Here is an 11,766-nt window from a genome sequence, read left to right as displayed (position 1 = left end):
ATTGATTGACTTCATTTAATATTAATAAACTTAATAGGTTTAGATAGAATCAAGAACAATAATATTCATAAATAGATCAGCATTTAAGGTAGAGAAACTTATTTTTTTACAGTAAATTGAAATTACTTTAAATACCACATCTGATTTTTGAAAGATATACAATTATTAAAATGTTTTTTATTTTATTTCATACATCTTACACTCTCCCATATTATTGCTTTTAAGAATATTTAACCCTGCCTATATATTCTTGACCGTAACCATATTTTTGGTTCCCATGTTATAATTAGAACATTTTTCCTTTACTTAGAGCATCTTACATTCAGGGAGAGAGGCTGTTTAAATTTTGATTGGTTGAGTGTCCAAACGTTTTAACCACTAAATGTAATATACTAAAGGTGATATATAGTGTATCATCTTTGGAATGAACATCAATTTATCGGCCATTGTCTTATCCCTTTAGATACCTGTCTTATATTACTAATCTTTGCTAATTGATAAGGAGGGAAGATATATTCTATTGTAAATTACAGTGGTACACAAAAAAATTATAAATGTTTTATCTTATTTGCTGAATTTTGATTGGTTGGCTAATTAAGGTGACTTTCCAAACCTTTCAAACACTAATTGTAATCTATAGAATAGGTTTTTTATTTATCACTTTTGTAAATATATTTACATCATTTTATCAGCCATTGTCTTATTCCTTAACATTCTGGATTAATACTTCCTCTTTTGTGATTTAAAGGCAAAGTTTGATACACTTGATAGATATGTCGACTTATCCCTTTAAATAATTTCAAGTTCCGGTATTTACCTTTAAAGAATGGATTACTCTGATTTTTAGAGAGATTACGGTCAAACCAACCTTTTATCGCACAACCTTATGCTGGATGTACTAATTATGTATGGCTATGAGTTTACCTAGATTCATGCGTTTGGTCTTTTCTTTTTATTGTGAATTATCTCTCAAATATCCACTGGTTTTGAACCGGTTCTCAGCCATACTGATAAACCATGTATAGTATCGTATTACAGACAATTTTCTACGAATATGACAGTGAAAAATTATAAAATGAATACCAGTTAGTCCGGGCCTTAATGTTATTATTTCCATTTTATTATGCGCGGAAAGCTGTCTACAATACGATTCGATAGAAATTCAAAAATAATCTTAAGATAAAATGATATAAATAAAAAACAATAAAATCTTAAACACTTTAATCCAGAAGTAATAAAAATGCTAATCCCATTATAATCCAAAATAATAAAATTTAAACTTTATTTATTTACTGTTGGTTTTCTTAATTCCCATAAAATAAATCAATTGTTTAAAGCGTAGCAGTTCTATATTTAGGACATGTATCATGCTTTAGACTGAAAAATTCATTTTATTGACTTGACATGATGATTTCTATAACAATATATCATAAAGAATAAAGCAAGGCATCTATATAAGCAAGCCTTTAAAGTATATATCTACTTATTTTTGCTTACTTACAGCTGCGCCCATAGAATCCAGTGGCTCTGTATTTAAAAGTCAGAAAAATAGCCTAAAATCATATAAAAACTTAATCTTTAAAATAGGCTGGACATATGTGAAGCTTTCCATAAATTGAGAACCCAAAATTATCCGAAATTCCGAAATTATCGAAATCTAAAGCTACAGATAAACCTTTAATAACAGGATTTTAGCCTAGAAAAAGTCAATAAAATCAACCTATTCCCTATATATTCATCTCCCATTGTACTTTCCCTCCATGGTTTTATAAAAGATTTATTTGATTTGATTATTTGATCTGTTTTTATTTATTTATTGTTTGTATTTAAAAGATTAACATGTTTTATTTTTTTGTTTGATTTAAAGGTTTGAAAAAACAAACAAAATAAATAATCTTTAATTCATTTATATAAATTATATAAAATGTATTTAAAACTTTTAAAAATAAGATATAATACTAAATTTATAAGCAAATAATAATCTTTTACAAAAGTAACATGATGTTGGTCTATGTTTCGGAACGCATTCCTTGCCGTTCACGAATTCTTAATCTCCAAGCCCTCCGAATGACCAACATGTGAATGTTTACAAATGTGTATTTATTACCATGAAAACGGTGAATCTAAAACAAAAATATAAAAATTAATTACATAGTATTAATGGTTTATTATTTTTGTAGATCGAGGTTGCGTGATTTCAATTTAATTAAAAATATAAAATTTCTAAAAAACTTTAAATTGGCACGAAACATATTAAATAGCATCAGAAATTGATAATTTTAGATTCAAATGATCAATAAAATTAAGGAAAATATTCGTATGTCAAAAGTTAGCAGTTAAATGGTCTATTTGTTGAAAAATTAATGTTTTAAATTTCTTCGTAAAAATATACCATACTACACTTATTATTAAGAATTAAGATAAATTCTTACCACATTATGATGTCAAACTAAGCAGGAAGGCTTATTTGAGATCTTCCACGGATTAGAGCGCATGTATATCCATCCAATACATTATTTTTATTCACGTAGCTCTTCACATGGGAATCATCAAGGAAAAAATGTGCGCCTCTTTGTTTGTTTACAAGCGAAGCGCGGAGATAGTTAGGAATGCCGCGTAACACACTCATTCTCTGGTGTAAGGAAAAGGGAATTAATGGGTTCGAACTTGCCAGGGAATACAAGAAAATCATTCCAACACACACCCGTCTAGTCACTGGGAATCGAACACAATAACTCATCTTAATATCATGCGTGCAGACAGTGTCCACAAAATCACAATCTCATAACGCATAAATTACAAGAGTTTAAAATGGCATGGCCATCAGGCCTAAAATTAATTATGGTAACTTACGAACACCACAATAACTCAAACCGACTCCACTACCACATAAGGATAGGAATAAGGAATGGGAAAAGCATTCAACATTCATGAAATGCACATTTACCACTCACACATCTCATTAATCATGGCCTCATAATCTCAATTAAAGTTAGAATTACAGACCATGTAATTGCGAATACATGAATTAATAATCAATAGTACCTAAACTTTGATTAGGTACCTACATAATAATAGGCAAATGATTTTTTATATTAAAAATCGCATCAATAATTAAATAATCAACTCAAACTTTTAATCAAAAGAAAGAAAGATTAAATAATGACATTTTTTCTACTAAATCTTTTTGCTAAAAAAGAAAAGTAAAATTTTCATAAAAAACTTCTCAAAATTAAGCATTTTCTCCAGCGGAAAAATACTCGGGCTTACATCTAGACATTCTCAGATAAGATAGGTAAATCCTTAAATCTAACATGTTTAATAAAATAGATACTTAAATCTAAATAAAATATGACCGTAAAAAAATCATCAACCATCGGAAAATTAAAATTTCATAATTTTAAATCTTCGTGAATCAAAATTGCGTGAAATAAAATTGCAATTGAAATATGCAAATTAAATTACCAAAATAAAACAAAAGCTCAATTATAAGAAAAGAACTTCTCTAAATGCTGAGTTTGCAATTTCTCTCTGTTTTAAGAAGAAAGCAACTTGTACATATTCATACAGTCAAAATTAAGGCAATTTGGGGCCTCAGTTAGAATGAACCCCTCAAGATACAAACTAACCAATCTTTCAAATATTAATAATGCCATGTTCCAGCTATCCTGACGGACGTTATGTCTTTCCATCACAATTTTTTGATACTGCATAATTTCCGACAGGATTTCTGGCGCAGGGCTCCATCAACTGAAAATAAACATAATTAGTGATGTTTAAATCAAATCAAAAATTAAAAGAATCATGAATATTTCAAGAAACTTTAAAATCATCAGTCAAAGCAATCAAAATAAAATTATCTTATGCTTTAGTTTTGCCGTTCTGTAGTATGTCTGGCCGAGGTAACAGAGCTAAGATACACTATAGAGCGGTCTTATTAAGCTTAAATCTTCGAACTCAAAGAATCTACTTAATTCAAGACGAAAAAAAAATCTGCATTTTTCTTTAGGTACATCGGTTAAAAGGTAAATAGAAATAATTTTAATATATATGTAATATTAAATTATCTATGTGATTATAATAAATCTTGAAGAAATATTTGTATGATGTAAAAAATCTCATTGTGTTACTTTTTATCATATCGAATTTCAATTAAACAAGGATAAAAATGTTCGTATTTGCGTAGGTACCTAGGAAAATTTCCGCGAAAAAAATCCCTGGTCCCGGAAAGACTTAAATCATTGAAAAAACTTGCGTAAACGTATAAATAACTTAAGTTTGCATTTCAAATGAAAAAAATCTTGCGTCGATTTGAAAGTTTAAACGAAATTGCGTCAAAATTTGCGTTTTTTGTCTTTCGAAAAAAAATATCTGATAAATCTACCGTAAAAAATAAAATTCAAAGTTAAACAAGAACGATACTTATACTAAACTTTGGGTAGATTGATCTTGAACAGACGTCTTGCGGAAGTCTCGTTACTCGTGGCGGCTGCGTCATCTGATAATTTGAACTTGCAAACCACGGTCCTCCCACCTGGGCGCACTTCTTCCACACGCCCCAATCTGAACTTCTTCATCAAATTTGTGCTATCGTCGATTAGCACCACGTCTCCCGGCTCGAGCAGCACCTTGTTGCTGCGCCACTTGACGGACTTGAGTAGCTCAGGCATGAGCTGCTCCTTGTACACCTGATGGAACTGACGGGTCAACTCCTCCAAGTTCTCCAGCCTCCTGGTGATGGGCTCTTTACAACCTGTCTCAAAGGTGCAGATTGCATCGTTGGTCCTGCCGCCTAACAGATCAGCAGGTGAAATTATTCTCCAGCAATTGACGTCATCTCCTTGGGTGGCATAGGTCAATGGCTTAGAATTCAAGACTCTTGCAGTCTCAGCACACAACACCAATAAATCATTGAAGGTTACAGTAGCACCAGCCAACTTCTTGTTCAACACACGCTTGACCAGCCCAACCTGCCTCTCCACAGTACCCACGAACGAGTGTGCTGCAGTGGGCACCAGATGCCATTCAAAATGCATCCGGGTGTCCTTCAAAAGTTCATCCATAATTCGTTTGGCACCAGCCATATTGGTGCCTCTGTCTGTGGTAACCCTTCTAGGCATATTGTAAAACGCCTGAAGTTTTCTCAAGCCGACCAGCACGGCTTCAGTTGAATAATCAGTCAACACATCAACAAACACAGCCTGTGTAAATCTACAGGCCACAATCAACAACCAAACTTTGTACTTGGTCTTGGATCTCCTGGTACCAACGCCAGGCTTCGTAACTTCGATCGGCCCCGCAAGGTCCATATGCACCTCCTTGAAGGGCACAGAGGGCTCGACACGATCTGGCAGAATATTAGCAATTGCGGGACTCGAACGCTTGGCATATTCAATGGAACATGCAGCACAACTCTTGACCACTTTCATAGCCTCCATGCGGCCATGTGTGATCCATGCATACCTGCGGCTTTGCGCCAACGTCTTACGATGGCCTCCATGTCCCAATTCATCGTGGGACTGTTGAAGGATGAGCCGCGCCAGCCTGTTGTGGCGGCTGAGCAAGACAACACCTGGGCTGTCCTTCATAATCTTCCTGGGGCCTCCAGCAGCGGCCTCAAGAGCCTCATCTCCCCTCCCGGACATTTTTAATATTGTAAATGTCCTAAGAGGATAACATCCATCATGACCCACTATGGGCCAACAAACCTGGACCTTGTGATGATAAGGTTGAAGGGAGTCGAATTTCCCCTCGGCGTCCATGGTCATCTCCTTCTCTTGGTTGAAGGAAGTCAAAAACAGGTCACAAACAGAATCCATGTATGTATTTGTGAAAGTATAGTTCTCATAATGCTTAGAACTATCATTGTTGCTAACACCATCCTCAATTGTTGCAACGCCACGTTTCTTGACAAGCAGCGTTTTAAAGCAGTTGGTAGCCTTAAGAACTGCGGCCACAGTCCTCCTTGCCTGCCTGTAGGTCTTTCTTGCCAGGGACCTCCAGAAATCATTGTCCACTACCTGTGTGAACATTACCTTGAGCTTCGCCATCTTGGGATTTAGCTCGCTCTCGGGAATGGATGCATTTACCTCACCCGCCGTCTTAACGGGCCACTGGTCCTGTTCCAGGCGCAACCAGCTTGGACCTTCCTGGTATGTAGATCCAGGTTGTACATCCTCAATCATACACAAACCACGCGTCGCCAGGTCGGCGATGTTGTGTTGGGTTGGAACCCATCTCCAATCTTCAGGGCTCGTCAACTGTTGTATCTCGGAAACACGATGACTGTTAAAAACATTTAACATAACACTGTCACTGGATAGCTGAGCTAGGGCGCAGCTGCTATCACTAAAAAACACTTTGCCAGAAATGTTGAAAGGTAGGGCTCTGGCAACAGTATCCACAAGCCTTGCCAAAATTAGACAACTAAGCATTTCTAACCTTGGTATAGACTCAATCTTCACTGGTGCGACACGTGACTTGGCGCAACACAAAACTACATCATATCCTCCAGGAACTGGCCATCTCAGGTAGGTGATGGCTGCATAGGCCTGGTTAGATGCATCGCAGAAACCAACAAGCATTGGAAGCCCCAACGGCTTATCAGGAACCATCGAACGTCTGAACGACACATTTCCAAGTGCCGAACGGTCCTGGAGGCTGGACACGAGCTCCGACCTCAACTCTCCAGGTATAACATCATCCCAGTTGCATCCATGTATGCAAACTGAGCGCAGACAAAGCTTGGATTTAAGCAGCAATGGCGCTGCTAGACCCATTGGGTCATAAAGTTGTTGCACAATTCTCCAAACTTCACGTTTAGTTATCAACTCAGGTAGACTTCTCCAGAGATCCTCCAGGTCCAGATCCTCTAGTAACTTTCTACCCTTAATCTTCTCGCCGTGGTTGGCTCTGACAGGTAGGAACAACTTATCCTGTTTAGGGTCCCAAACAAGGCCCAGAACTTTTACACTGTCAACATCATCTCCAGAATAAACAACAGATTTAAACTTGAAATTGCCAGGTGCAATCATATCCTCCAGCTCTTGGACCAGCTGGACAGCTTCAGGTTTACTGTTATGACCGCTCAAACAGTCATCCACGTAAGTACAAGTCTCCAATTTGACCGATGGAGGATCTTGATACAAAATAAATTCAGAACTGAGTGGTTGCTGAACGTCTCTCCACACATCCTGCTGGGCTACAACGTCACAACCTCTAATCTTCTCAGATCCATAAACATCTTGAACATCCTGCTGGGAACGTCCACCAAAAATACGACCAGTGAGTCTGAGGGCGGTCACGGCCATATCTCCAGCCAAGGCCTCACCAAAGTTGATGGTTTTGGTAAGGTAGACCTCTGGCTCTCCATCAACTGTATCAGCGAAAAAAACACGTTTCAGCTGAGAATCTTCATAGGTAGCTAATAATGAATTATAGAACTTCTGAATATCAGCCACGAATGCACACTTATAACTTCTGAACCGGATAAGATTGTGCATCAGAGTATATAGTGGAACTGGGCCGTCCATCATAATACTATTGAGGCTTAGCCCCTTGCAGCAGAGGCTAGAATTGGCGCATATCCTCAACGGCGTGGAAATAGACTCTTTATATGCGCAGACTAGGCTCGAATAATGCACGGGCTTAGTATAAGCTAGGTCTTCTGGCGAAGCTTTCTGATACACTCCACGAGACACAGCTTCTTGAAACACTTGGCAGAAGGTGCTGTATTCACCTTTTTTAATCATTCTCTGCCGGTCACGTAAGCAGATCTTATAGGCCTGCTCTGAATTGTCAAATAACACACTTGGCGGCTGCTTGTAGGGATATGAGGCCGTCCAAATATGGTTCTCAAGATCTAATGTCAGACCTTCTTCAATCAGCTGCCGCTTACGCACGTCCAAGGCGGACTGCCCGGCGGCTATGGCGGCGCAATGACGGCAGTTCTTACAACCGCTGCACATTGATGGCGGCTGTATTCCCAAACTCTCAGTACTCAGGAACTCCATCTTGCTGACCTCCAACTTCACAGCTTTACAGGCAACAGGATTAGCAACAGTCCTGCCATCTGCAGACACAACTAAATAGCCTGTACCAAATAAGCTTCTGTACAGTCTAGAGTCACCAACCATTTTATCTGCACACGGGAACATAGCTGGTGTTAAATGGCCGATTAAAACATCAATCTTGCCGTCGACCATAGAAAAATTATCAGGGTTCATGTTGAAAATGTCGGCGGCGGCTGTAGGATCAATAGAACGCAACCCTTCTTCAGTACCAATGCTGGGCACTACCGCCGCCTCCAGAATATGTGAATTCCGGTTGCGGTCAACCAAACAAATCTTGACTGTAGGACATGCTTGGCTCTTTCCATCTGCCAGAGAAATAGTAGCTGTGCGACCAGTTGATGGCAACTCTAACTTCTTGGCAATACTTCTAGAAATCAACGTCAAATTTGCTCCACTGTCCCACATGGCATTGACGGTGACTTGACGTTTGTCAGCCGCCAACGCCGGGACCTGCTGCAACATCAGCATAAAATTGTTCTTGCTAAACAATTGTGATTCATACACTGCCGCAACTTGTCCACTAGCAACAGATTCATGTAATAATGAATTATGAGGCTGGTTGCAACTGTCAATGGTACAGCTGCCAAGCTTATCGGCTCTGGGACAATCGGCCACCCGATGCCCTTTTTGTAAGCAGAGCAAACAGGCGCCTATCTTCTTGATGAAGACTTTGCGTTCAGGAACAGACATATCCCTAAACTTGGAGCACTTAAACAACAGGTGATCAGAGTTACAACCTTCCGACGGGCAAGGCTGTTTCTTCTTGGTCTTAGCTGGAGACCCAGGTTTACCAACGGCTGTAGCTGCGGCCGCAGGATTACCTTTCTTCTTGGAGGGGGTGTCTACATCGATTGAACACCTCATCAAAATGGCGCCACGCTGTTCCTCTATAATCTTCAACAGCTTAGGAATATTTGGGGTATCCATCGAGCCCAACGCCAGGTTGAGCTTGTCCTGGAAATCACGTGGCAACTTCTTGGATAACATTTCCAAAAGAATAATGGTCAACCACTGGCTTGTGGTGACTTCCTCATCATCATCATCTTTAGTCAGCTGCTCGAGCTGGCTAACTGCACCACCAAACTCCGCTAAGACTGTCACAATCTGGTTGGAGTCCGACGGTTTAGGCTTCTTCTCCCATTGGTTGAAAAGGCAGAGCATCTGACGTGTTTTGGACTTAAAACGTGCGTCGAGGTAAGCCCATTGAGATTCATGCGATTGAATCTGAATTAACTGAAGTCTCAACTCTTTATTTTTGCAGACCTTTTCACTGCTCAACAATAACTGTAAATATGACGGGTCCTGTCCTACGGTAAGCTTTTTAAAATTGTCCTTGAAACTTACGTAGGCTGACTCTGAGCCGTCAAAGCTTGGAAGAAGGCGTTCGTCGACACGATTCATATATCCTGGCGTGAATATAGAACCGGTGCCGAACTGTGGTGTGCCAAACGGCGACACAAATGGCGATGCTGTCGAAGCACCCGCCGTCGTTGTAGGCGGCTTCACAGGTTCAAGCTTAACCTCGGCCAGCCGTTTCATCAAAGCAGACAAAGTGTTTATAATTGGTTCTGGTAAGGGAAAGTATGACCCTTTAATAACCTTCACAATCTTTAAGCAACGATCATATAGTTCAGCCTTATGGTCAGGCAAATTATCACCAACTAAATCAACAACACTTTGAATGTCACTAAGCTCCTCCATAGCATCTAGAGCATCTTTCAGAGCATTATAATCTTTTTGCACAGTAATTATATTAGAATAAATGTCACTAAACTCCTCAAGCTCTTGGATTCTCACACCAAGCTTGCTAAAACCGACCATAATGCTATCGAATGTCTCGAACTTGTCATGGACAAGGATTGACTCCTTAGTGAAATGTCTAACATCAAGCTCTGAAGATTCACTGACCAACTTCATCACTTTATTTAGTTCACTGGTTAGGGCCTCGACGGCTGGGCGCAGCCGTAGTCCCAGTTGAGCGCCTTTATTCTTTTTAGGACCCATGATTGTCACAATAATTAACTGTACTGATTACGATTATAATAATGTGTGGTAAGGTATCACAACCAACACATTTACAAAACTTCACAGATATTTTCTTAGCCGCATCTGTTCTGTCTCGTTTTCATTGTTTCGGAACGCATTCCTTGCCGTTCACGAATTCTTAATCTCCAAGCCCTCCGAATGACCAACATGTGAATGTTTACAAATGTGTATTTATTACCATGAAAACGGTGAATCTAAAACAAAAATATAAAAATTAATTACATAGTATTAATGGTTTATTATTTTTGTAGATCGAGGTTGCGTGATTTCAATTTAATTAAAAATATAAAATTTCTAAAAAACTTTAAATTGGCACGAAACATATTAAATAGCATCAGAAATTGATAATTTTAGATTCAAATGATCAATAAAATTAAGGAAAATATTCGTATGTCAAAAGTTAGCAGTTAAATGGTCTATTTGTTGAAAAATTAATGTTTTAAATTTCTTCGTAAAAATATACCATACTACACTTATTATTAAGAATTAAGATAAATTCTTACCACATTATGATGTCAAACTAAGCAGGAAGGCTTATTTGAGATCTTCCACGGATTAGAGCGCATGTATATCCATCCAATACATTATTTTTATTCACGTAGCTCTTCACATGGGAATCATCAAGGAAAAAATGTGCGCCTCTTTGTTTGTTTACAAGCGAAGCGCGGAGATAGTTAGGAATGCCGCGTAACACACTCATTCTCTGGTGTAAGGAAAAGGGAATTAATGGGTTCGAACTTGCCAGGGAATACAAGAAAATCATTCCAACACAGTCTATCTGTTTGTCTGTTTAGCGAAAGATCCCGCTAACCACTGAACCTATGGGGTTCTTCTTTACAGTGAAGCTAGTTTACAATAAAGTAAGATTTTTAAGGGGCAATATTTTTAGTTTTGTCTGTACCTTAAGATCTCACTCACCACAGAGCCGATTGGGTTCGTTCTCCATTTAAGAACACCTTCACATAGGTACTGGAGTGGTTTTATGCAATTTAATTTTTCATTTTAAGTCATGGGATTGTTTTAGACTATTTTTGCTGCTCTTTTTTACCTTTTCAAATAAAATACCCCTAGACTCTAAGAGCTTAGCAGCTCGTTTATAGTAACACTAGCGGCTTCGCCCCTAGCCTCTAGGGGCTTTGCCCCAAGAGATGATAAAAAAAGTTAAGGTTAAATTCGTAAAAAAAATAAGAAGGACCAAGGAAATCTCCTGCAAAAAAAAAATGGGGTGGGTTTTTTTTTTAGTTTATTGGGGGGTTGGGGGTGTCCCACCCCCCAGGAAAATAGCTTAAAACCATCACAGGACCAGTAGGTATAATCCCTAAAAACTAGAGCCCAATCAGTTCAGCGGTTACTGAGATCTTAAGCTTCAGACGGACAGACAGACATCGTTCTACTTTGTATTATAGATGGGTAAACCTACAATTAATCTGCTACTTAAGATTTCGATAACCACTGAACCGATTGGGATTAGAGAACATTCACATCGGTCCCGAGTTGGTTTTGTGCAATCTTATTTTTCGATTTAAGTCATGGGATGGCTTTATCTTATTAATATGTGTAAACCTACAATTTGATCTATTGTCTTTAGTGTAAATAAACCAAAACCACTGGTTTATGCCTTTATTTTTATTTACTTATAAATTTTATT

General features: G+C 38.2%; 1 protein-coding gene across 1 annotated transcript; it reads right to left on the bottom strand.

Moving 5' to 3' along the window:
- Positions 1–5,025: 5,025 nt before the first annotated feature.
- LOC145314948 (uncharacterized) lies at positions 5,026–10,889 on the bottom strand. The gene is made up of 3 exons (XM_080155023.1): positions 10,622–10,889; positions 7,541–10,312; positions 5,026–5,045 (listed from the first exon to the last, which is right to left on the bottom strand). The coding sequence occupies exons 2-3, from the start codon at positions 10,074–10,076 to the stop codon at positions 5,026–5,028; spliced, it is 2,556 nt and encodes an 851-aa protein (XP_080011149.1). The 5' UTR covers positions 10,077–10,312; positions 10,622–10,889.
- Between the last annotated feature and the right edge of the window lie 877 nt (positions 10,890–11,766).

Source organism: Acartia tonsa, chromosome 3 (genome assembly GCF_053477335.1).
Source record: "Acartia tonsa isolate MP-2025a chromosome 3, ASM5347733v1, whole genome shotgun sequence".
Lineage (NCBI taxonomy): Eukaryota > Metazoa > Arthropoda > Copepoda > Calanoida > Acartiidae > Acartia > Acartia tonsa.
Note: the sequence above shows the minus strand (reverse complement) of the source record. Positions and strands in the feature narration are given on the sequence as shown.

What these genes read in the sequence shown, in the direction of transcription:
- LOC145314948 (XM_080155023.1), bottom strand. Translation starts at nt 10,076, where the DNA reads ATGGGTCCTAAAAAGAATAAAGGCGCTCAACTGGGACTACGGCTGCGC. An exon ending in CAAGGGGCTAAGCCTCAATA is followed by an intron (nt 5,046 to 7,540) that starts GTATTATGATGG and finishes GAACTTTTGAAG; the next exon opens with GACACCCGGATGCATTTTGA.